The following is a 26,916-nucleotide window of genomic DNA, read 5'->3' as shown; positions in this document are numbered from 1 at the left end:
GATATGAGACAACTTCTGGTTTCTATTTGACATCTAAGGAACTTGTCAGTTGTCAGGCCTGTATCAACAACAACAAAAAAATCTGCAACTTTTCTTAGACCCATCAGAAAATTGAGGTCACTGGGAAAACTGCAGTTTCCAAAAATGTAGAGGCAGATAGGTGTATACAGAGAATCACAACTTACCAGGAGCAGAAGCCTGCTACTGGAGCCATTACCAGGATAATTTAAATTATAATTGAAGGACTGCTAAGAAGTTCAGCGTGGACAAGCTCCACAGTTAAAACTGCAATGGGATGCATTCTTGGGCGGCAGGGGAGGGCTTCCAAACTTTCATGAGTTTTATGTCTAGGAAACCCAACAAGTTCTCGGGGTTAAGACTGGAGGAAAATCTCCTTGTGCTTCTAGCAAATGGAAGGAGAAAAGTAACCACTTAGAAGTAAACCAAACCAAAGTACACAGGAGCATCTGAAGTACAACTAGTATTTTGGAAACCCTGCCTCAAGAGAAATACCTTAACTAAGTTTCATTTTTACCAGAGTCTCAATGACCTGGGGGAAGGGAAATACCAAATTCAAATACCCTCTAGCCCTCTCAGTGTAAATTGAGAAAAAGAAGCACTTGTGAAGGTCTCAGGCAAAGGACACAGGCTCTCTGAAAAAACTGAGAGCAAATCACAGACTTACAGGATGCTTACCCCCCACACATGCATATATTACCACTATATTTACAGAGTTCTGTATAATGCCATGGTATTATTATGGAAAGCATTTCAAGTCTTATTCAAGAAAAAGTCTCCATATGACTCAAAGACCATAGGAAAGATAGTAACAAGAGGATCAAAAAAAAATGTAGCCTCTAGTACTACGATAAACAGTAAACAAAGCCCAAATCCCAGCCAGATAAACAGGAATATCACACACTAAAAGAACTATTTAACTAATTTTTTACTACCTGGTGCATAATGGTCGGCTTTCCACACACACACACACACAAAAATGGAAAACATACTAAAAGTCAATTAAACACAGTTTCAAGAAACAGAGCAACCATCAAAACCAAACTCAGATATGGCAGAAATTTGGGAATTACGGTACAGAAATGTAAAATAATTATGAATAATATGCTAAGAGTTCTCATGGAAAAAATGGGACAAGATGCAAGAACAGAATGAATAATGCAGTGAGAGAGATGGAAACTCTAAGAATCACAAGGAAATGCTAGATATCAAAATCACTTTAACCAAAATGAAGAATGCCTTTGATGAGCCCATCAGTGGGCTGGAGGAAAGAATCAAATAGATCGAAGCTTGAAAATACATCAGTAGAAATTTCTCAAAGAAAGAAAAAAACAACAAAAGAATATCCAAGAACTGTGGAATAATAGTGTAAGTTGTATAATATACAACATGGTAATGCCAGAAGGAGAAGAAGAAAAAAAGGAGAAAGTGCTTAACATCACCAATAATCAGGGAAATGCAAATGAAAACCACAATGGGATAAGATCTCATGCCTGTCAAGATGGCTATTGTCAAAAAGATGATAGAAAATGTAGTGGTGAGGGTGTGGAGAAACTGGAACCCTTGTATACGGTTAGTAGAAATGTACATTGGTACAACAATTGTGGAAAACAGTATAGAGGTTACTAAAGAAATTAAAAATAGAACTACAATTTGACCAAGCAATCCCTCTTCTGGGCACATATCCGAAATAAATGAAACCACAACCTCATACATTTATCTGTGCTCCCATGTTCACTGCAGCATTATTCATAGCAGCCAAGATACGGAAATAACCTAAGTGTTCAATGATGGATGACTGGATAGATATAAATAAATAAATGCATTATACACACACACACACAGAGGAATATTATTCAGCCTTAAAAAAGGAGATTCTGCCATTTGCAACAATACAGATGAATCTAAAGGACATATGTTAAGTGAAATACTATAGGCTCAGAAAGAAACATACAGAATGATCTCACTTTAAGAAAAAAAGAACATTGAATACATGAAATCAGGAAGTAGAATGGTGGTTACCCAGGGGCAGGGCAGGGGTGGGAGTAATAAGGAGATATGAATCAAAGTGTACAAAGTTGTAGTTAAGAAGGATGAATAAATCTAGAGATCTGATGTTCTGATGTACCACATGAGGACTCTAGTTAATAATACGGTATTATATGCCAAAAACTTGCAAGAAGAGTCATTTTACCATGAGTCATGCTCTTACCATGGGGTGGAGAGGAAACGAAAGATAATGATGTGAGATAATAGATACGTTAGTTTGCTTGACTTGCAATAATTATTTTAATATGTACATATGTGTGTGTAAACATGTTGTATACCTTAAATTTATACAGTTAAAAATTGTTTTAAAAAGTAAATTGCTTTCCTATGTACTTGTAATAAACAATTGTAATTTGAAAACATTGAAACGCCATTACACTAACAAAAATGAAATATATAACAAAATATGTACAATATCTCTATGAGGTAAACTGTAAAACTCTGATTAAAAAAATCAAAGATCTAAGTAAACAAAAAGATATTCCATGTTCATAGATAGGAAGATCCACTATCGTTACAATGTCAGTTCTTATCAATTTGATATATACTTTAAACTCAATGACACTCAAAATATCAGTAAAATATTTTGTGTTTATCTGCAAACTGATTCTAAAATTTATGTGAAAAGGCAAAAGACCTAGAAGAGCCAACACATTATTAAAGGCAAGAAATACAGAGGACCAACATTACCCAACTTCAGGACTTACTATAAAACTACAGAAATCAAGACAGTATAGTACCAATGAAAGAAGAGACAAAGAGACCAATGTAAGTGAACAGAAATCCCAGAAATATACCCATGTTAATATACTCAACTGATCATTCACAAAGGAAAAAATGGCAATTCAAGGGAGAAAATATAGTCATTTAAAAAAATGATGCTTGACCAACTGGATATCCACATGCAAATAAATCTAGACTTATACCTTTCACCAAAATTAACTTCATAATATAATCACAGACATGTTTGTAAAATACACAAAACTGGAAAGCTGGAAACAAAGAAGAAAATTAAAGTGACCTTGGGTTTGTTAGTGACTTTTTACATACAAATATGCATGTAAAAATGTGTGTGTCTATACTTTGCTCAATTTTTCTGTAAAGTAAAAACTGCTCTAAAAATAGTCAATGTAAAAAAACCCCACACAATATAGAAAATGTGTAGCAAAAAGGCAAAAGTAAGTCCTCCCTTATCAGTAATAATTTTGAATGTAAGTGGTTTAAAGGCACAAATTAAAAGGCAGAAGTGGACATAATGGATAAAAATGCAGGATCTAACTATTGTCTACAAGAGATTCACCTTAGGTGCAAAAACAAAAAAATAGGTTAAAAGTAAATGAATGAAAAAGATATTTTGTGCAAATAGTTATCTAATCTAGATAAAATGGATAAGTTGCTGGAAACACACTACTCTACCAAAACTAACTCAAGAAGAAACAAAAAATACAAACAGATCTCTACACAAACATCAGATAAAATAAACTTTAAGTCAAAAATTGTTACAAGATGCAAAGAAATGCATTATATTTTGATAAAAGGGCCAATCTATTAAAGAAGATATAACATTTATAAGTATATAGGCCTCTAACAACAGAGTCCCAAATTATATGAAGAAAAAATTGACAGAACTGAAGGGAAAAGCAGATAATAATAGTGGAAGACATCAATAACGCACCTTCAATAATGAATATAAAAGGCAGAAGATCAATAAGCAGATAGAGTACTTGAACAACACTAGATCTATACAATATACACAGGACCTTCCACCCAACAACAGGAGAATACACATACTTCACAAGTACACATGAAACATTCCTCCAGGTAGACCATATGTGTAACCACAAAAGAGTCTCAGTAAGTATAAGAAGATGAAAATGATATAAAGTAGCTTCCATAATCTGAGAAACAAAAACAGATGCCCCTTTATCAACTAAGATGGACCCCAAGGTTAAGAAAACAAAAATTAGCTATGAGCTAAAGGTTCAGGGCTCAGCTGGCATGTCAATTCCCTAAATTTCTATGGCAACTAAAAACAACAAACACAGACACACACACACACACACACACACACCTTGCTAAACTCTTTAACAACAGGAGCTATCGGACAAATTGCCAGACTCCCTTCCTAACTCTGATTTACAACCCAGACCACTAAAATTCTGACTGGACAGAGAATCTGCCTTACAAATACTCCTTCCTGAAAGGCAATTGCAGACCTTAAGCCAGTTTCAGCAAGCTAATAGAGACTGCACACAAATTCTTTGTGTTTTATACTCAACCTTTCAACAGATAGAGCCAAATTCTACCTCATTTTAATGCTAAAACCCCACCCCAAAGTGAACATGGAACGTAAGTTACATACATGTCTACCCATTGAACATGTGCTCAACCCCCCTCATAAGTATGTATAGCTTTACCCAAAACAAGCTGAATATATAAGACCCTATTGTTAATATGGACCCTTTCCCTTTGGAAGAGAGAGTGCCTTCAGTCCACACCAGAGACCATACCTTCCCAAATTGCAAGTTGATGTCACCAATAAATCTCTTCTTTCTACTATTTAGCCATCCTGGTGGTCATTTGGACTAGACTTCTATGACCACAAAAGAAAGAAATCAGAAAGCCTTAACAGAAGGATGTCTAGAATGTATACAAATATGTGGAAACTGAACAACATACTCCTAAACAACAAACAGGTCAAAAAAATTATAAGGGAAGTTAGAAAATACTTGCAGATGAATGAAAATGAAAATACAACTTACCAAGAAGTATGGGTTGCAGTTAAAGCAGTACTCAGAAGGAAATGTATGGGTGTAAACACCTATACTTAACAAGAAGAAAGATTTCAAATCAATTACTTAATGTCACACCTTAAGAAACTAGAAAAAGAAGAATGAATTAAAACCAGAGCTAGCAAAAAGAAGGAAATAATAAAGAGTAGAAAAGATATAAAATAGAGAATAGAAAAAGCAATAAAGGAAACAAAACCGGTTTTTGGAAAAAATGCAATCAAATTGACAATCATTCACATAGAGAAATCAAAGTACAGACATTACTAACTACCTTTCAGAAATAAAAAGGATAACAAGAGAACACTATAAACCATTGTAAGCCAATAAATTAAGTAACCTAAATGAAATAAATTGCTAGAAACACACAAACTACCAAAACTGACTCAAGAATAAACAGAAGGCCGGGCGCGGTGGCTCACGCTTATAATCCCAGCACTTTGGAAGGCCGAGGCGGGCGGATCACGAGGTCAGGAGATCGAGACCACGGTGAAACCCCGTCTCTACTAAAAATACAAAAAAATTAGCCGGGCGTGGTGGCGGGCGCCTGTAGTCCCAGCTAGTCGGAGAGGCTGAGGCAGGAGAATGGCGTGAACCCGGGAGGCGGAGCTTGCAGTGAGCCGAGACTGCGCCACTGCACTCCAGCCTGGGCGACAGAGCGAGACTCCGTCTCGAAAAAAAAAAAAAAAAAAAAAAAAAAGAATAAACAGAAAATATGGATAGGTCTATAACTAAGTAAGGAGGTTGAATCACTAATCAAAAACCTGCCAACAAAGAAAAAACCAGAACCCAAAGGCCTCAGTGATGAATTCTATCAGTTAAAGAAGAATTAAATAAAATTCATCTCACTTTCTTCCAAAAGAATAGAAGAGGACGTAACACTTCCTAACTCATATCATGAAGCTAGCATTACCCTGACACCAATGCCAGAAAATTATATGATTACAGGCCAATATCCATTATGAATGCAAAATTCTTAATTAAAAAATAGCAAACCAATTCCAGTAGTATGGTAAAGAATATACCATGACCCAGTGGGGTATAATCCAGGAATGCAAAGATTGTAATCGAAATAGAGTACAGTGCATTAATAGAAGGCAGGGTGAAAATAAAAAAACACATGATAATCTCATTTCATATAAAAGTAGTATTTAACAAAATACAAAGTCCTTTCATTATAAACCCACAGCAAGTATCATACTCAACAGTGAAAGACTGAAAGCTTTCCTCCTAAGATCAAGAACAAGACTAAGATGCCAATTGTGCCACTTCTACTAAACATTGTGCTGGAAGTTCAAGCAAGAGCAATTTTGCAAGAAAAAGGTGTAAAATGTATCCAGGGTGGAAAGTGTGAAGTAAAGCTATTGCTATCCACAGACAACATGATCTTCTATATAAAAACTACTAAAGATTTCACAAAAACCAAACAAAACAAAAAACACTATTAGAGCTAATAAAGGAATACAACCAAGGGTGCAGAATCCATTAAAAAAAAAAATAACCAGTGTATTTCTATACACTAGCAATGACCAATGTATAAAGGGAATTAAAAAAATTCTACTTATAATAGCATCAGAAATAATAAAATACTTAGAAATACATTTGTCAAGAGTTACAGGACTATAGTTATACACTGAAAACTGTAAAATGCTGCTGAAATTAAACAAGTTCTAAATAAATGCAAAGCTATCCTGTATTCACAGATTAAAAGACTTAATATTGTTAAGGTGGCAATAATATCCAAAGCTATGTCCAGATCCAGTGCAATCCCTATCAAAACCCCAATGGTGATTTTTGTCAGAAATAGAGGAGATGCTAAAAATCATATGGAATTACAAACAATCTCAAATTACCAAAACAATGTTACAAAGGAAGAACAAAATTGGAGGCACTCTCACTTCTCAATTTCAGAAGTGCCACAAATCAAACAGTAATCAAAATGGTGTACTGACAGAAGAACAGAAATACAGAACAATGCAATAGAATTGAGAGTTCAGAGATAAACCCATATATTTGTGGTTAACTGACTTTCAACAAGGGTGCCAAGACCATTCAATCTGGAAAAGAATGGTCTCTTTAACAAATGTTCTTAGACAACCAGACAGCCACATGCAAAACATGAAGTATAAGGTTGAACCCATACCTCATACTATATATACAATTAGCTCAAAATGAATCTTAGACCTAAGTGTAATAGCTAAAACTACAGAAGGAGTAAATCTTGATGACCTCAGATTTGGCGACATATTCTTAGAAATGCCACTGAAAGTACAAGAAACACAAGGAAAAAATAGGTAAATTGGACATCATCAAAATTAAAATCAACTGGGCATCAAAGGATATTATTAAGAAAGTAAGAAAACAACCTATAAAATGGAAGAAATATTTGCATATCACATATTAATAAGAATACAGTATTTGGAATATATAAAGAACTCTTACAACAACACCAAAAAGACACACAACCCAATTTTAAATTGAGCAAAGGACTTGAATAAACATTTCTCCAAAGAAGATACACAGATAACCAATAAGCACATGAAAAGATGCTCAACAACATTTGCCTTTGGAGAAATGCAAATCAAGCCCACAATGCTTCATTTCTATTGGATATCATCTCTTTCATGAGTCTAGTATATTTTCAGCTTTTTGTTGTTGTTGTTGTTGTTGTTGCTGCTGTTGTGGTTGTTTTAACAGATTCTCACTCTGTCAGCCAGGCTGCAGTGCAGTGGCACGATCTCGGCTCACTGCAACCTCAGCTTCCCAGGTTCAAGTGATTCTCCTGCCTCAGCCTCCCAAGTAGCTGGGATTACAGGCCCACGCCACCATGCCCGGCTAATTTTTGTATTTTTAGTAGAAGCAGGTTTCCCCATGTTGGCCAGGCTGGTCCCAAACTCCTGACCTCAAGTGATCCACCTGCCTCAGCCTCACAAAGTGCTGAACCTGAAGAGAGCCAAACTTTCAGGTTTTCTTTTTTTTTTTTTTTTTTTTTTTTTGAGACAGAGTCTCGCTCAGTCGCCCAGGCTGGAGTGCAGTGGCGCAATCTCGGCTCACTGCAAGCTCCGCCTCCTGGGTTCACGCCATTCTCCTGCCTCAGCCTCTCCGAGTAGCTGGGACTACAGGCGCCCGCCACCATGCCCGGCTAATTTTTTTGTATTTTTAGTAGAGACAGGGTTTCACCGTGGTCTCGATCTCCTGACCTCGTGATCCGCCCGCCTCAGCCTCCCAAAGTGCTGGGATTACAAGCGTGAGCCACCGCGCCCGGCCCAAACTTTCAGGTTTTCTAAGGACTGATCTACCTATTAAACAGACCCAGGGGCTGGAGAAAAACTCTCAATGTATTTCTGGTGAAGAGGAGAGAGGGAAGGACAGGGAAGGGAAGGGGAATAGCAAGGGGAGGGGAGGGCAGAGGAGAAGGAAAGAGAGAAGAGAAGGGACCAGAGGTGAAAAGTAAGGAAGATAAAAGACAGAAAATGAGGCTGAACTTCTCTTGTTTTTTTTCCCTTAAAGTTTCATGCCTCTCAACTGTGCTTCTAAAACTTCAATCCTAGATGGCCAAAACAGAAAGAGAAGGGAAAGTCAGAGAAATGGTTAAATACAATCAAACTCTGATAGCAGAGAAATAATAATTAAAAAAAAACACCAAAAAAGGAGGAAGGAAACTAGCAAGCAATAACATTTGAGATGAAAGTGGAGGGGTGCTCTACTGTCACTCGGACCCCTTAAAAACACATGGGTAGGTATTCCTAAGTGGACATTCATAAACCATTATAAATATAAATGTTATATATAAATATAAAAATAAATATAAAGATATAAATATAAAGTCCAATTCTTTGTTTTCCAGAAAATACTGGGCCTCTACTCCACATTATTAAGAAAAGCATATTAAGCTAGACAGTTCCTCTGGTCTATGATATTAACCCATCTTATAATTAGATGATTTTACAAATTAAAGCATTATATCTAAATATCATGACATTCCTTATACTAAATTCCACTCTACAGTAAATTATCATAACAGTGTAAGTTATTGAGAGAGCAAACTTTTCATTAGTACACGAATCAGCAGAACTCTATTTGAGGGGTTAATAGCACTAAGTCAAAGTAGAGAACAAAATATATTTGGATGTATAGTGTTTACATCGTAAAAACGCGTGAGTAATTAACAACATTTTTTTAACTATTAGTTACATGTTCTCCGTTTGCTTTTCTAACAAATTGTATAGACTTACCTGAAAATGTAAAGAACAATTCATTTTGCAAACCAGCTCTTTGCATTTTAACATGATGGCATTCAGACTTAAGTAAGGAAATTTCACATGAAAGGTCAAGAAGCAGTTTGCTTAAAATCTGAAGAAGTTTCTTCTCAAAAGAAATATTATAAATACTATTGCAGGGAGCTGCATGATATCGAGCTGTGAACTGATAATAATAATGAGGCTCACGATAAGCTGTAAAAAATTAAGATGAGAAAGACACAAAAATGGTTATTTAAATAATTCAAACATATTGCAACTATTTAAGAAATATCATTATTTGGTATAAATTCTTGGTACATGTTTTTAGATACAATTATATTTATTTTTAGTTCGTCAACACTTATCTTGCAGTTACTAAGTACCAAATACTATGATAGACACTTTACAAATAGTGACTCATTTGAATCGCTCATTAAGATTTTCTATCCTTCATAAAGAAATTGAGGGAGGCAGGGATTATGTCACATGGCCAATGCCTATGCTATCAAAACTAAGATTCTAACTTACGGAGCCTGGTCCCAGAGCCTCTTCTATTAACCTCAACACTATGCTACTCAAACTCAGGTATAACACTTCTCTAAGTTTAAATATTTATCTTGGAAGAAATTAAAGTCATATAATTATGAACAATATCAAAAATGTATGTTTCTAATAAATACACAATTAGTTTTATTGAGTTGAGTACAACATCTGGAACTGAGAACACACACACACACATACACACACACACATACATATATATATATTTTCCAACCCAAATTCTCACTGAAATGACACAAGAAAAATAAAAATGAAAAGAAATTCACTACAATACCAAAAGTCAGAAGAATTCATCTTCCAAAACAGGGCGCTCTGTTGCTACTTCTGTCAAACAAGGGACACTTCCCTGCCTGTTCCTGGATTACGCTCAGAAAAAGCTTCCTGCACACACTGAAGTGGACCCAGCCATTGTTTACTTTCCTACCCACACATTTAAGCTAAAATTAAGTACACATACTTAGCTACTGTCCATCTTTGTATTCAGAGTAGAGACCAGACAACTTCTAATTGCTGAGGAAACCTCTATAGGTTTCATTTCTGAACAGGAATTCTAACATGCTTTTTGTACTGATTGATCCATCAGCGTAGGTACACATTTATCATGTATATATTACATATATCATGATTTATAATATCAAAGATATGTAAAATATACAAATATCATGATTTATAATATCAAAGATATGTAAAATATACAAATATCACATAGAATAACTGAACCTGAGGGGTCAGAGCTGGAACTATAGTTGAGTCACAGTATGACTGGGGACAGAGAAAGAAAACTTTTTCTCTCCAGAAATCTGACTCATATCAAGGTATTACCTGAAATAGAACTAAGTCTGAATTTAAGTCAAAATATCCCCCAAATTCTCTGAAACACTGTATCAAAAGTATACTCTTCTGAGTGTCCAGCAGAAGTACACACTAACCAGCAACAATTCAGGATCAGCTTATGTGCACAAAAGAGTTAACGTTGCAGGTGGGAGGCTGCTTGCAGGATTAGCCCTTGGCTGGTAAACACTTCCCTACACAGACAGGAATCTTTTTCTTCATGATAAAACTGTCTTCTTAACCACCTGACGCACTGAACATCTTTTTGCCTTCTGGGAGTCTGAGATTGTTGTAGTTGCTAGGCAGAAGTGCCTACAGAACTGGTCCCTAATAAACATTCTGGATGTGTTACTGTTTATTCTGTTGCTTTTGTTTTTTCTTCAAAATCTCTCCGCAAATCTTAAAGTATCTTCAAGAAGATTCATGGAATAGAATTTAAATACACTTAAGTACAGATTTCTGACATCATTGAGATAATACAATTAGACTGGGTAAGAATTTGAGTAACTCCAATTTTAAAAACTGGACTCATAAAATTGCTAATCTAACAAGAAGCAGAAAAAGAATTATGTGGGACTGAACTGATGCAGGACTAAAATTATTTTTATGACTTTTTGTTGAAAACATTGCTGATTACTTCTTGTTTTTTTTTTCCAGAGTCAAGAAAGCTTTTTTTTTTAAGCTACTTACAGTTTGCAGGAATTGGGTAAAGTATATTTTTATAAGCAAAATCAAAACATTTACCTTTCTCTCGGATTTCTTCTGAATTGAGAAACTAACCATAAATATTTTTATTTTATGGCAATATAGTTATTTGCACAACATTAATAAGAATCTGTTTCCTTTCATAATAAGACACAGTTGAAAACACATATTACAAAGGCTTTGATTGGGATGTCACATTTTCAGGTATGACCAGGCTACTTTAAGGAACTAAAGGTTAACTAGGATCCAATCAATCCCTTGGAGAAACTGGCCAAGTACCCTGTCTACATGGTTCCTTTACAGGGTTACTAGCCTTGTGGTAAGTAAAAAAATATCAGTTTCTGAGAGGCGCAGAATACTCTAAATATTTTGGGGACTTCAAGAAAAGAATTCACTCAAGTACTACAGGTAAAATCTGAGGGTGAGTCCATGGCTTCACTTCCTAACCTGGAGAGGATTTTAAAAGTCTTTTCCTTACGACAAGTTCCAGCAAAGCCAACTTTAAAAGAGTCTATAATAACGTCAATCATTATTCTTTCTACAGTTTATTTATTTATTTATTTATTTAGAGATGGAGTTTAGCTCTGTTGCCCAGGTTGGGGTGCAGCAGCACGATCTCTGCTCACTGAAGCCTCTGCCTCCCAAGTTCAAGCGATTCTCCCACCTCAGCCTCCCAAGTAGCTGGGGTTACAGGTGCGCACCACCATACTTGGCTAATTTTTGTATTTTTAGTAGATATGGGGTTTCACTATGTTGGCTAGTCTGGTCTCGAACTCCTGACCTCAGGTGATCCACTTGCCTCGGCCTCCCAAAGTGCTGGGATTACAGGTGTAAGCCACTGTGCCCAGCCTTGCTACAGTTTATATAACTAATCAAGCTAACTATAATGAGGCTAAAACTTATTTTACAACAAAACTGGACTCAATGTGATCTTTGGTAGAAATAGGTGACCAGAGAGAGAAAAATTATGTTTCAAGAAAAATGTAAAAACTATAGTGCACCTGTTATTAAATTCTAGCTTTGTCCATTTGTTTTTGAGGGTTTTTTTTTAAATTATCTAGGCTGAGACTTGAATTTTTAGTTTCTTCCAATATCTGACTACGACTCTCCAGACTAAAATTTCCAATATTTCTCCCACTCACTCATCTGACTTGAAATCCCTAGACATGAAAACTGCTTTTCCTAAAGCCCTGCAAGTTAATGCTAGACAACCTGATATAAACTTTGGAGAAATCACTACAACAACTTATGTATGTACAGAAAGTTCAGTGGAACACTTGATTCAAATGACAATCTGGGAAAATCTATCAAATTGCCACTCCTTGTTCATCCCAACTGAAATGTTTTGAGTCAAAATCTAAAATATTCTCAGCTGACTGCCCTCCAAACTCAAAGACTAGTTTGCAGACTGCTCCAGATGTTAAGTTTTGTTTTTCTGTGTTTTCCATAAAAATGATTCCAACTAAATACCAGTGTGCCTATACCATATAGAAACCAAATTTGAAAAAAAACTCACCTATAACACCACCTCCTGAAATCAGGCTCACCTGTTCAACTAAGCTTATTATTCTCAGGACTAAGAGACTCATTCAATAAGATATGGAACCCAAATTTGTTCCTTTCTACTTGTTTCAATCTGTTTCTCACCCTTTGCCAGGTTAGAACCTCTAACCCAAATCTCCCCAAAGCTACCAACTTGGACTTTAATATGTAAAACTTTCTAAAACTAAAGCTGTAAAAAGGGGACTGACGAAAAACAAAATATTTCTTCCCCAAATATTGAGGATTGTAAGGTTAAAGATGCTGAAAATGGAGGGGACCATTCTGCCTTAGCCTCTATTTGCCCAATGGCAGGACACCAATCCTTCCTTACTGGAGACAATACTTGCTAATCTGTCCAGAGAAAGCACCAGCAGGCACCAAAGGAATCTGGGAACAGATATTACTATCATCCCACGTTTTCTAACCTTTTAGAAGACTGGAACTGCTCTCTCCTTTGTTTTGTCACGAAATTGGATTTATGTCCCTTTGTTAAAATATTATGTAAGCAAGGCCCCTAAGCCACCAATCGGAGATACTTTTGAATTGAGCCCTCTCCAGCATGATGGGTACAGCGCCCGCATAAACTTCTGCCACTTTCTCCCTTGTTACCTGGCTTTTGTTTTCAGCAGTCTCTCAACTAAGAAGTTATTCAATTGCCAGTACAGTTCAAGGCCACTGCCTTGCTTTCTACTAAATAGGTGACAGTAATTCACCCACCATAAGTGCAAATATCAACACAGTAGAAAGAGCAAATAATATCTTAGTATAATAATAAATTAGTAGAAATAGCAAATAATATCTTATAGTAGAAATAGCAAATAATATCCTAGTATAATAATAAATTAGTTTTCACTTTACTGATCCCTTGAAAGTGTCTCAGGGACTCCCAGAGTTTCACAGACCATAATTTGAGAACCACTGATCTACAGTCAAAGTACTGTTAGAAACTGACAAGAGCACAAAAACAGGAAAACAGGCAAAATATATAAACAGAAAATCTTATATGGCAAAATAAACATATATAAATAGATGCTCAAAGATAACAGTATTAAGAAAAATGCAAATTATAAGTGATGCAGTTTTTTATACCCACTACATAGATTAAAAGAGCAATAAAACCTATTTTGTTGGTGGTAAGGATACAAAGAAGTATATGTACATTATTAAAATTTAATAAAATGTAAAAATGTAAATCCTCAAAATGTTAAAGAAAGGAATAAATTAAGAACAGGAAATTAGAAAACAAAAAAAGGTGGATATGACCAAAAACAAGTGGGGATTATAAAAATGCAAGATCTAATATACTGGAGAATGAAAATATAATCATTGAAATAAGAAAAAAATATCAAAGTTAAAAAATAAATAACTTAAGTGAAATAGATAAGTTAAATGGCAGACATAACATACCTGAAGAAACATTTGGTAAATTGCATGACAGTACCTAAAATACACTACATTTAAAGATTCTGGTATATGAAAGACAAGCTAAAGGTTTTGAATGATAAGTTAAGAAATCCTAATAAATATGTTTCTTTGTTTGTTTGTTCTGAGACAGAGTCTTGCCCTGTCACCCAGGATGGAGTGCAGTGGCGTGATCTCGGTTCATTGCAACCTCCACCTCCCAGGTTCAAGCAATTCTCCTGCCTAAGCCTCCCGAGTAGCTGGGACTACAGGCACCTGCCACTGAGCTGGCTACATTTTTCTTTTTAGTAGAGACAGGGTTTCATCATATTGGCCAGGCTGGACTTGAACTCCTGACCTTGTGATCCACCCTCCTGAGCCTCCCAAAGTGCTGGGATTACAGGCATAAGCCACCACGCCTGGCCAATAAATATGTTTAATTAGCATTCCAGAAATAAAAAATAGTCAAAAGGAGGCTTTGAAAGAAGAAAACAAAATCCAAAACTTCAACATTATAATATGTAAACCACATTCTCTGACACACAAAAAAAATCAAAATAAAAATCAACAACAAAGATCCCTCAAACATTTTTAAACAAATAAAATAGTACTAAATAACAAATGACTATAAAAGAAATCATAGTAAATATGACTAAATATTTAGAAATGATGATAAACATATCAGTAATTGTGGGATGCAATTATAGTAATAAAAAGTAAATTTATAGTCTTAACTAGATTTACCCAAAAAATAAAAAGAAAATAAAGGAGCTAACTGTACAACTCAAGAGTCTACATAAAGAACAAGGTTAACACAAGAAAGGAAGTTAGGGAAAGAGAACAAGAAAAATCAAAGAAGGAATGAATCCCTGAGAAATACAAAAAATAATTATAATTTAGGTAGAAGGACAGCAAGATCCATGATACATAAGGAAAACATCAAATAATGTACTAATTAACAGAAAAAACTGTAAAATTTAATATATAAAGAAAAAACAAATAACTACATAAAACACTATAAATATCTTCATGTCAATGAATTTGGAGAGTTGGATTAAAACTATTTCTAGGAGAAATTAAATTATTATTCACAATATGAATTACTATAATGTGTGCAAGAAGAAATAAACTGAATAAAGTAATGACTACTACTAAAAAAATAACTGTAGGAGACAGACTTCTGACTAGACAGCTGGAGGAGCTCTGCAAACTCCAACAAAGCTGCTATAAATTCTTTTTTAAAAACGACCATTAAACAGTCTTTGGAAATTGTCCGAAGGGCATAGAAAAAATAAAGAACATTTATTCAAAGAAGTCTATCATCAGTAAGAATAGTGTAATAGTCCGTTCTCACACTGCTATAAAGAACTACTTAAGACTGGGTAATTTATTAAGAAAAGAAGTTTAACTAATTCACGTTCTGCAGGCTGTACAGGAAGCATGTCTGAGAAGCCCCAGGAGACTTACAATCACGATTGAAGGCGAAGGGGAAGCAAGCAGGTCTTACCATGATGGAGCAGGAGAGAGAGAGAGAGAGAGAGAGAGAAGAAGTGCTACACACTTTCAAACAACCCGATCTCATGAGAACTCACTATTACAAGCACAAGGAGGAAATCTGCCTCCATGATCTAATCACCTCCCAACAGGTCCTTCCCCCAAAATTGGGGAGTACAATTAAACATGAGATTTAGGTGGGAACACAGCCAAACCATATCAAACAGTATTTGAACAAAGCATATGAACTAAGACCTGCTCCCTTCCTCCCTCCCCTCAGCTCAAGGAGAGAGACACTCCATTCCAGATTTCTACAGCCTAACACAAGGTTCTTTCCCCACCCAGCTTTCAGTTAATAGACTATCTCCCAGGAAAGGAAGGATGTCAGCATTTCTCATCCTAGCCCCAGATCCATGTTGCTGAAGTTATTAAGTTGAAGGTGAATCTGGCTGAGAGGTGATGGCTACCTTCTTCCACTTAGTCCCACCTCCTGAGACAGAGGCTCTAAATCAGGTAGAGGAATACTGAGAATATTGAGTCCTCCATCACCCTTACCCCAATTCATCGTGTAAGGGTTCCACATTAGGACTATAAGCTGATGATACCTACGGCTCCTGCTACCCCTACATCAAGTGCTCAGCTCCTAAAGCAGGGTGTCACCCAGAAAGAAGCATACCACTGTCCCCAGCCTCAGCTTCAGTCCTATCGCTCAGAGAATTTATCCAGGGAAGAGAACCGGGCTGCAGAACAGAAAGCTCTGAATCTCAAAGGAACTGGTTTCACTTGCATGTAAGTGTAGACAAGCTCAACTGAGAACAGATTCATAGATTCACTGGCGTTATAAGCTAAACTACAAGTTGGCCAGACAGCAACACAGTCACCTGGGAGAAGCAATATTGGGATCAGAACATATCTCAAACACTGACTTAAAGAACTAATACTTCAAGAAACCCAAATTTACCTGGATCAGTAGAGCAATTTATTTCCTAGGGCACTGTTGAAAGCAATAGATCAATCATCTGAGTGAGTATGTTTAGGAAAAGAGACAGTCAGAGATAGCCCTGCCAAAACTGCTGTGGGTACACCGAAGCTGCATCTTCCAAGGACATACGTCAGAGGTTTCACCTAGCAACTTCACCCCAGAGTTGCTACAATATACAGTCATGTGCTGCATGATTATGTTTTGGTCAACAACAAACGGCATATACAATGTTGGTCCCATAGATGATAATATCCTATTTTTAGTCTACCTTTATTATATTTAGATATGTTTAGATACACAAATACCACAGTATTACAACTACATACAGTATTCAGTACAGCATCATGCTGTGTAGGTTTGTAGCCTAGGAGGAAAAGGCCACACCACGTAGCCTACGTGTGCAGTAAGCGATACCATCTAGGTTTGTATAAGTAAACTCTATGACGTTCACAAAATAAAACTGTCTAATGACACATTTCTCAGAATATATCCTCATCATTAAGAAACACATAACTATATTATCTAAAATGTGAAGTTTCTGACAAAAATTTGTAAAACACATAAGGAAACAGGACATATACTGCAAAAAGGGAAGCAACAGAAACTATCTGTGACAGTGATCAGATGTGCGATTTAAAAAATAAACACTTCAAATAATTCATTACAAATATGTTAAAAGAATTAAAGGAAACCAAAATTGAAGAATATATGGTTATAAAATCACATCAAATAGAGAATATAAATAAAGACTGAAATTATAAAAAAGAATGAAATGGAAATGCAAGAGCTGAAAAGTAAAAATACTAAGAGGGCTCAAGAGTAGATTTAAACTGGCAGGAGAAATAATTAACAATATTTGCCACATATCTAGCTTATAATAAATTCTAAAAGAAGTGATTCAGAATTTAAAAATATGATGCCAGCCAGTAATCTGAATCCCCACACACAAAAAAAAAACAAAGTGCACCAATTAAGGTAATTATGTAATCAAAAAGACAGTACAACTATGCATTTCTTCTACTCTTTTCCCTTTTACTGATTTAAAAGCAATTTCACAGAAGACTTTATATATAATACATAAATTGGGCCTATAACACATAAATATATATTTGCCAGTAATGACACAAAAGAGGTGGGTGAGAGAAGCTGTATTGGGCTAAAACAAAATTCAGATGGTAACTTGAATCCAGGGAACAAATGAAGAGAACCACAAATGATAAATTAGAAGGCTCTATATGACAAAACCTATAAATATATACTTCCTTTCCTTTCTACTCTTAGCTTATTTGAAAGATACAAAATTACATAAAATAATAACAAGGTATTGTTTAGTTTGTAACATTTAAAGATGTAATATGTGTAATACTGATACCATAAAATACAGAGAAACAGAACAGAAGTACAACAGAGTAACATTTCTATATTTGCTGGAATTAAATTAGTATAAATCTAAAACTGGTTCTGATAGGTTAATATGTATGTAGCAAGCTCTAGAGAAATTAATAAAGAACTGCAAATAAACAGCAAAAAGTAATTAAAGAAATGAAAATACTACATTAGAAAATATTCATTTAATTCAACAGAATTAATGCAGAATAGAAGAACACACATGAAGAATATGGAAACAAAAAGTAAAATAGCAAAGTATATCCAAGTATATCAATAATAACATTAAATGTTAATGGATTAAACAAGCCAATCAAAAAGCAGATGGTCAGACTAGATTTAAAAAGTTATATCCAACTACACTATATATTGTCTACATGAGATGCACTTTAAATTCAAAGATACAAATAGGTTGAAAGTAATAGAATGTTAAAAGATATACCACACATACTGCAATCACAAGAATGCAATAGTGTGGCACAATTACCAAACAAAACAGACTGTAAGTGGCTGGCAAGATGGCCAAATAGGAATAGCTCTGGTCTGCAGCTCCCAGCGAGATCAACGCAGAAGGCAGGTGATTTCTGCATTTCCAACTGAGGTACCCGGTTCATCTCATCGGGACTGGTTAGGCAGTGAATGCAGCCCACAGTGGGCGAGCTGAAGCAGGGTGGGTGTTGCCTCAACCGGGAAGCACAAGGGGTCAGAGAACTCCCTCCCCAAGCCAAGGGAAGAAATGAGGGACTGTGCCATGAGGAATGCAGCCCAGACACTACCCTTTTCCGACAGTCTTCACAACCTGCAGACCGGGAGATTCCCTCGGGTGCCTACACCACCAGGGCCCTGAGTTTCAAGCACAAAACTGGGTGGCCATTTGGGCAGACACCGAGTGAGCTGCAGGAGTTTATTTTTCATACCCTGGTGGTGCCTGGAACACCAGAGAGACAGAACCATTCACTCCCCTGGAAAGGGGGCTGAAGCCAGGGAGCCAAGTGGTCTAGCTCAGCAGATCCCACCCCCATGGAGCCCAGCAAGCTAAGATCCACTGGCTTGAAATTCTTGCTGCCAGCACAGCTGTCTGAGGTCGACCTGGGATGCTCGAGCTTGGTGGGGGGAGGGGCATCTGCCATTACTGAGGCTTGAGTAGGCAGTTTTCCCCTCACAGTGTAAATAAAGCTGCCTGGAAGTTTGAACTGGGTGGAGTCCACCACAGCTCTGCAAAGCCACTATAGCCAGAATGCCTATCTAGATTCCTCTTCTCTGGGAATGGTATCTCTGAAAGAAAGGCAGCAGCCCCAGGCAGTGGCTTACAGATAAAATTCCCATCTCCCTGGGACAGAGCACCTGGGGGAAGGGGCAGCTTAAATCTTCCTGCCTGCCAGCTCTGAAGACAGCAGTGGATCTCCCAGCACAGAGCTCAAGCTCTGCTAAGGAACAGACTACCTCCTCAAGTGGGTCCCTGACCCCCATGCCTCCTGACTGAAAGATACTTCCCAGCAGGGGTCGACAGACACCTCATACAGGAGAGCTCTGGCTGGCATCTGGCAGGTGCCCTTTGTGATGAAGCTTCCAGAGGAAGGAACAGGCAGCAATCTTTGCTGTACTGCAGCCTCCACTGGTGATACCTAGGCAAAGAAGGTCTGGAGTGGACCTCCTGCAAACTCCAGCAGACCTGCAGCAGAAGGGCCTGTTAGAAGGAAAACTAACAAACAGAAAGGAGTAGCATCAACATCAACAAAAAGGATGTTCACACAAAAACCCCATCCAAAGGTCACCAGCATCTCCAAAGGTCACCAACATCAAAGACCAAAGGTAGACAAATTGATGAAGTAGAGGAAAAACAGCACAAAAAGGCTGAAAATTCCAAAAACCAGAACACTTCTCCTGCAAAGGATTACAACTCCTCACCAGCAAGGGAACAAAACTGGATGGAGAATGAGTTTGATAAACTGACAGAGGTAAGCTTCAGAAGGTGGGTAATAACAAACACCTCTGAGCTAAAGGAGCATGTTGTAATCCAATGCAAGGAAGCTAAGAACCTTGAAAAAGGGTTAGACGAATTGCTAACTAGAATAACCAGTTTAGAAAAAAACATAAATGACCTGATGGAGCTAAAAACCACAGCAAGAGAACTTCAAGAAGCATACATAAGTATCAATAGCCAAATCAATCAAGCGAAGAAAGGATATCAGAGATTGAAGATCAACTTAATGAAATAAAGCATGAAGACAAGATTAGAGAAAAAAAGAATGAAAAGGAACAAACAAAGACTCCAAGAAATATGGGACTATGTGAAAAGACCAAACCTACATTTGACTGGTGTATCTAAAAGTGATGAGGAGAATGGAATCAAGTTGGAAAACACTCTACAGGGATATTATCCAGGAGAACTTCCCCAACCTAGCAAGACAGGCCAATATTCAAATTCAGGAAATACAAAGAGCACCACAAAGATACTGCTCAAGAAGAGCAACCCCAAGACACATAATTGTCAGACTCACCAAAGGTTGAAACAAAGGAAAAAATGTTAAGGGCAGCCAGATTGGGTTACCCACAAAGGCAAGCCCATCAGACTAACAGAAGATCTCTCTGCAGAAATCCTACAAGCCAGAAGAGAGTGAGGGCCAATATTCAACACTCTTAAAGAAAAGATTATTCAACCCAAAATTTCATATCCAGGCAAACTAAGCTTCATAAGTGAAGGAGAAATAAAATCCATTACAGACAAGCAAATGCTGAGAGACTGTGTCACCACCAGGCCTGCCTTACAAGAGCTCCTGAAGGAAGCACTAAATATGGAAAGGAAAAACCGGTACCAGCCACTGCAAAAACATACTAAATTGTAAAGAACATCAACACTATGAAGAAACTGCATCAACGAACAGGCAAAATAACCAGCTAGCATCATAATGACAGGATAAAATCCACACATAACAATATTAATCTTAAATGTAAATAGGCTAAATGCCCCAAGTAAAAGACACAGAACGGCAAATTGGAGAGTCAAGACCCATCTGTTGGGAACAAACCCCCAAATCTGGTCATAAACTGGCCCCAAAACTGGGCATAAACAAAATCTCTGCAGCACTGTGACATGCTCATGATGGCCATGACACCCATGATGGAAGGTTGTGGGTTTACGGGAATGAGGGCAAGGAACACCTGGCCCACCCAGGGCGGAAAACCGCTTAAAGGCATTCCTAAACCACAAACAACAGCATAAGCGATCTGTGCCTTAAGGACATGCTCCTTCTGCAGATAACTAGCTAGAGCCCATCCCTTGTTTCGTCCCATCCCTTTGTTTCCCTTTAAGGAATACTTTTAGTTAATCTATAATCTATAGAAACAATGTTTATCACTGGCTTGCTGTCAATAAATTTGTGGGTAAAACTCTGTTCAGGGCTCTCAGATCTATCTGAAGGCTGTCAGCCCCCTGATTTCCCACTCCACACTCTATATTTCTATGTGTGTGTCTTTAATTCCTCTAGCACCACTGGGTTAGGGTCTCCATGACCTAGCTGGTCTCAACACCCACTGGTGTGCTGTATTCAGGAGATCCATCTCACATGCAAAGACACACATAGGCTCAAAATAAAAGGATGGGGGAATGTTTGCCAAGCAAATGGAAAGTAAAAAATAGCAGGGGTTACAATCCTAGTCTATGATAAAACAGACTTTCGACCAAAAAATATCAAAAAAGACAAAGGGCATTACATAATAGTAAGGGGATCAATGCAACAAGAAGAGCTAACTATCCTAAATATATATGCACCCAATACAGGAGCACTCAAATTCATAAAGCAAGTTTTTAGAGACCTATAGACTCCCACACAATAATAGTAGGAGACTTTAAGACCCCACTGTCAATATTAGACAGATCAATGAGACAGAAAATTAGCAAGAATATTCAGGACTTGAACTCAGCTCTGGACCAAATGAACCTAATAGACATCTACAGAACTCTCCACCCCACATCAATAGAATATACATCCTTCTCAGCACCACATTGGACTTATTCTAAAATTGACCATATAATTGGAAGTAAAATGCTCCTCAGCAAATGCAAAAGAACAGAAATCGTAACAAATAGTCTCTCAGACCACAGTGCAATAAAATTAGAACTCAGGATTAAGAAACTCACTCAAACCTGCACAACTATGTGGAAACTGAACAATCTGCTCCTGAATGACTACTGGGTAAATGACAAAATTAAGGCAGAAATAAATAAGTTCTTTGGAACCAATGAGAACAAAGACATAACATACCAGAATCTCTGGGACACAGCTAAAGCAGTGTTTAGAGGGAAATTTACAGCACTAAGTGTCCACAGGAGAAAGCGGGAAAGATCTAAAATTGACACCCTAACATCAAAATTAAAAGAACTAGAGAAACAAGAGCAAACAAATTCAAAAGCCAGCAGAAGACAAGAAATAAAACTAAGATCAGAGCAGAACTAAAGGAGATACAAACATGAAAAACTCTTCAAAAAAATCAGTGAATCCAGGAGGTGGTTTTTTGAAAAGATTAACAAAATAGACAGACTGCTAGCCAGACTAATAAAGAAGAAAAGAGAGAAGAATCAAATGCACACAATAAAATTATAAAGGGGATAACAACATTGATCCCACAGAAATACAAACTACCATCAGAAAATACTATAAACACCTCTAGGCAAATAGACTACAAAATCTAGAAGAAATGGATAAATTCCTGGACACATACACTCTCCCAAGACTAAACCAGGAAGAAATCAAATCCCTGAATAGAAAAATAACAAGTTCTGAAATTGAGGCAGTAATAGTCTACCAACCAAAAGAAGCCCAGGACCAGACAGATTCACAGATGAATTCTACCAGAGGTAGAAAGAGGAGCTGGTACCATTCCTTCTGAAACTATTCCAAACAATAGAAAAATAGGGACTCCTCCCTAACTCATTTTATGAGGCTGGCATACTCCTGATACCAAAACCTGGCAGAGACAAAAAAAGAACATTTCAGGCCAATATCCCTGATGAACATCGATGTGAAAATCCTCAATAAAATACTGTCCAGCAGCACATCAAAAAGCTTATCCACCACGATCAAGTCAGCTTCAACTCCGGGATGCAAGGCTCATTCAACGTACTCAAACCAATAAACGCAATCCATCACATAAACAGAATCAATGACAAAAACCACATGATTATCTCAATATATGCAGAAAAGGTCTTTGATAAAATTCAACACCCCTTTATGCTAAAAACTCTCAATAAACTAGGCATTGATGGAATGTATCTCAAAATAATAAGAGCTATTTATGACAAACCCACAGCCAATATCATAATAAACAGGCAAAAGCTGGAAGCATTCCCTTTGAAAACTGGCACAAGACAAGGATGCCCTCTCTCACCACTCCTATTCAACATAGTATTGGAAGTTCTGGCCAGGGCAATCAGGCAAGAGAAAAACATAAAGGGTATTCAAATAAGAAGAGAGGAAGTCAAATTGTCTCTGTTTGCAGATGACATGATTTTATATTTCGAAAACCCCATCATCTCAGCCCCAAATCTCCTTAAGCTGATAAGCAACTTCAGCAGTCTGAGGATACAAAATCAATGTGCAAAAATCACAAGCATTCCTATATACCAGTAATAGACAAACATCCAAATCATGAGTAAAATCCCATTTACAATTGCTACAAAGAGAATAAAATACCTGGGAATACAACTTACACAGGATGTAAAGGACCTCCTCAAGGAGAACTACAAACCACTGCTCAAGGAAATAAGAGAGGACACAAACAAATGGAAAAACATCCCATGTTCATGGACAGGAAGAATCAATATATTGACAATGGCCATACTGCAGAAAGTCATTTATAGATTCAATGCTATCCCCATCAAGCTACCATTGACTTTCTTCACAGAATTAGAAAAAGCTACTTTAAATTTCATATGGAACCAAAAAGGAGCCCGTGTAGCCAAGACAATCCTAAACAAAAAGAACAAAGCTGGAGGCATCATGCTACCTGACTTCGAACTATACTACAAGTCTACAGTAACCAAAACAGCATGATACCGGTACAAAAACAGATATGTAGACCAATGGAACAGAATAGAGGCCTCAGAAATAAAGCTACACATCTACAACCATCTGATCTTTGACAAAACTGACAAAAACAAGCAATGAGAAAAGGATTCCTTATTTAATAAATGGTGTTGGGAAAACTGGCTAGCCATACGCAGAAAACTGAAACTGGACCTCTTCCTTACACCTTACATAAAAATTAACTCAAGATGGATTAAAGACTTAAACATAAGACCTAAAACCATAAAAATCCTAGAAGAAAATCTAGGCAATGCCATTCGGGACATAGTCATGGCCAAAGACTTCATGACTACAGCAATGTCAACAAAAGCCAAAATTGACAAATGGGATTTAATTTAAAGAGCTTCTGCACAGCAAAATAAACTATCATCAGAGTGAACAGGCAACCTACAGAATGGGAGAAAATTTTTGCTATCTATCCATCTGACAAAGGGCTAATATCCAGAATCTACAAGGAACTTAAACAAATTTACAAGAAAAAAACAATGTTCTTCCATTTGTTTGTATCCTCTTTTATTTCATTGAGCAGTGGTTTGTAGTTCTCCTTGAAGAGGTCCTTCACATCCCTTGTAAGTTGGATTCCTAGGTATTTTATTCTCTTTGAAGCAATTGTGAATGGGAGTTCACTCATGATTTGGCTCTCTGTTTGTCTGTGATTGGTGTACAAGAATGCTTGTGATTTTTGTACATTACTTTTCTATCCCGAGACTTTGCTGAAGTTGCTAATCAGCTTAAGGAGATTTTGGGCTGAGACAATGGGGTTTTCGAGATATACAATGATGTCATCCGCAAACAGGGACAATTTGACTTCCTCTTTTCCTAATTGAATACCCTTTATTTCCTTCTCCTGCCTGATTGCCCTGGCCAGAACTTCCAGCACTATGTTGAATAGGAGTGGTGAGAGAGGGCATCCCTGTCTTGTGCCAGTTTTCAAAGGGAATGCTTCCAGTTTTTGCCCATTCAGTATGATATTAGCTGTGGGTTTGTCATAGAAAGCTCTTATTATTTTGAGATGCGTCCCATCAATACCTAATTTAGCATGAGAGAGTTTTTAGCATGAAGAGTTGTTGAATTTTGTCAAAGGCCTTTTCTGCATCTATTGAGATAATCATGTGGTTTTTGTCTTTGGTTCTGTTTATATGCTGGATTACATTTATTGATTTGCGTATGTTGAACCAGCCTTGCATCCCAGGGATGAAGCTCACTTGATCATGGTGTATAAGCTTTTTGATGTGCTGCTGGATTCGGTTTGCCAGTATTTTACTGAGGATTTTTGCATCAATGTTCATCAAGGATATTGGTCTGAAATTCTCTTTTTTGGTTGTGTCTCTGCCAGGCTTTGGTATCAGGATGATGCTGGCCTCATAAAATGTGTTAGGGAGGATTCTCTCTTTTTCTATCGATTGGAATAGTTTCAGAAGGAACGGTACCAGTTCCTCCCTGTACCTCTGGTAGAATTCGGCTGTGAATCCATCAGATCCTGGACTCTTTTTGGTTGGTAAGCTATTGATTATTGCCACAATTTCAGAGCCTGTTATTGGTCTATTCAGAGATTCAACTTCTTCCTGGTTTAGTCTTGGGAGGGTGTATTTGTCGAGGAATTTATCCGTTTCTTCTAGATTTTCTAGTTTATTTGCGTATAGGTGTTTGCAGTATTCTCTGATGGTGGATTGTATTTCTGTGGGATCGGTGGTGATATTCCCTTTTTCATTTTTTATTGCATCTATTTGATTCTTCTCTCTTTTCTTCTTTATTAGTCTTGCTGGCGGTCTATCAATTTTGTTGATCTTTTCAAAAAACCAGCTCCTGGATTCATTAATTGTTTGAAGGGTTTTTCGTGTCTCTATTTCCTTCAGTTCTGCTCTGATTTTAGTTATTTCTAGCCTTCTGCTAGCTTTTGAATGTGTTTGCTCTTGCTTTTCTAGTTCTTTTAATTGTGATGTTAGGGTGTCAATTTTGGATCTTTCCTGCTTTCTCTTGTGGGCATTTAGTGCTATAAATTTCCCTCTACACACTGCTTTGAATGTGTCCCAGAGATTCTGGTATGTTGTGTCTTTGTTCTCGTTGGTTTCAAAGAACATCTTTATTTCTGCCTTCATTTCATTATGTACCCAGTAGTCATTCAGGAGCAGGTTGTTCAGTTTCCATGTAGTTGAGTGGTTTTGAGTGAGTTTCTTAATCCTGAGTTCTAGTTTGATTGCACTGTGGTCTGAGAGACAGTTTATTATAATTTCTGTTCTTTTACATTTGCTGAGGAGAGCTTTACTTCTAACTATGTGGTCAATTTTGGAATAGGTATGGTGTGGTGCTGAAAAAAATGTATATTCTGTTGATTTGGGGTGGAGAGTTCTGTACATGTCTATTAGGTCCACTTTGTGCAGAGCTGAGTTCAATTCCTGGATATCCTTGTTAACTTTCTGTCTCGTTGATCTGTCTACTGTTGACAGTGGGGTGTTAAAATCTCCCATTATCATTGCGTGGGAGTTTAAGTCCCTTTGTGGGTCACTCAGGACTTGCTTTATGAATCTGGGTGCTCCTGTGTTGGGTGCATATATATTTAGGATAGTTAGCTCTTCTTGTTGAATTGATCCCCTTACCATTATGTAATGCCCTTCTTTGTCTCTTTTGATCTTTGTTGGTTTAAAGTCTATTTTATCAGAGACTAGGATTGCAACCCCTGCCTTTTTTTGTTTTCCATTTGCTTGATAGATCTTCCTCCATCCCTTTATTTTGAGTCTATGTGTGTCTCTGCACATGAGATGGGTTTCCTGAATACAGCACACTGATGGGTCTTGACTCCGTATCCATTTTGCCAGTCTGTGTCTTTTAAT

At 37.1% G+C, this 26,916-nt stretch overlaps 1 protein-coding gene across 4 annotated transcripts in view; it reads right to left on the bottom strand.

Annotated features, from left to right (window-relative positions):
* The window catches only part of ZPBP (zona pellucida binding protein), a 153,221-nt gene that overhangs the window by 78,398 nt on the left and 47,907 nt on the right, over nucleotides 1–26,916 (bottom strand). For all 4 annotated transcript variants that reach the window (XM_055293176.2, XM_063609571.1, XM_055293175.2 and 1 more), the window contains one exon: nucleotides 9,092–9,310. In XM_055293176.2, the coding sequence (XP_055149151.1) occupies nucleotides 9,092–9,310 (219 nt within the window). The remainder of the gene's footprint in view (nucleotides 1–9,091; nucleotides 9,311–26,916) is intronic.

Source organism: Symphalangus syndactylus, chromosome 9 (genome assembly GCF_028878055.3).
Source record: "Symphalangus syndactylus isolate Jambi chromosome 9, NHGRI_mSymSyn1-v2.1_pri, whole genome shotgun sequence".
Classification (NCBI taxonomy): Eukaryota; Metazoa; Chordata; class Mammalia; order Primates; family Hylobatidae; genus Symphalangus; species Symphalangus syndactylus.
The sequence above is the reverse complement of the archived record's forward strand: the minus strand, read 5'-3'. Positions and strand labels throughout refer to the sequence as shown.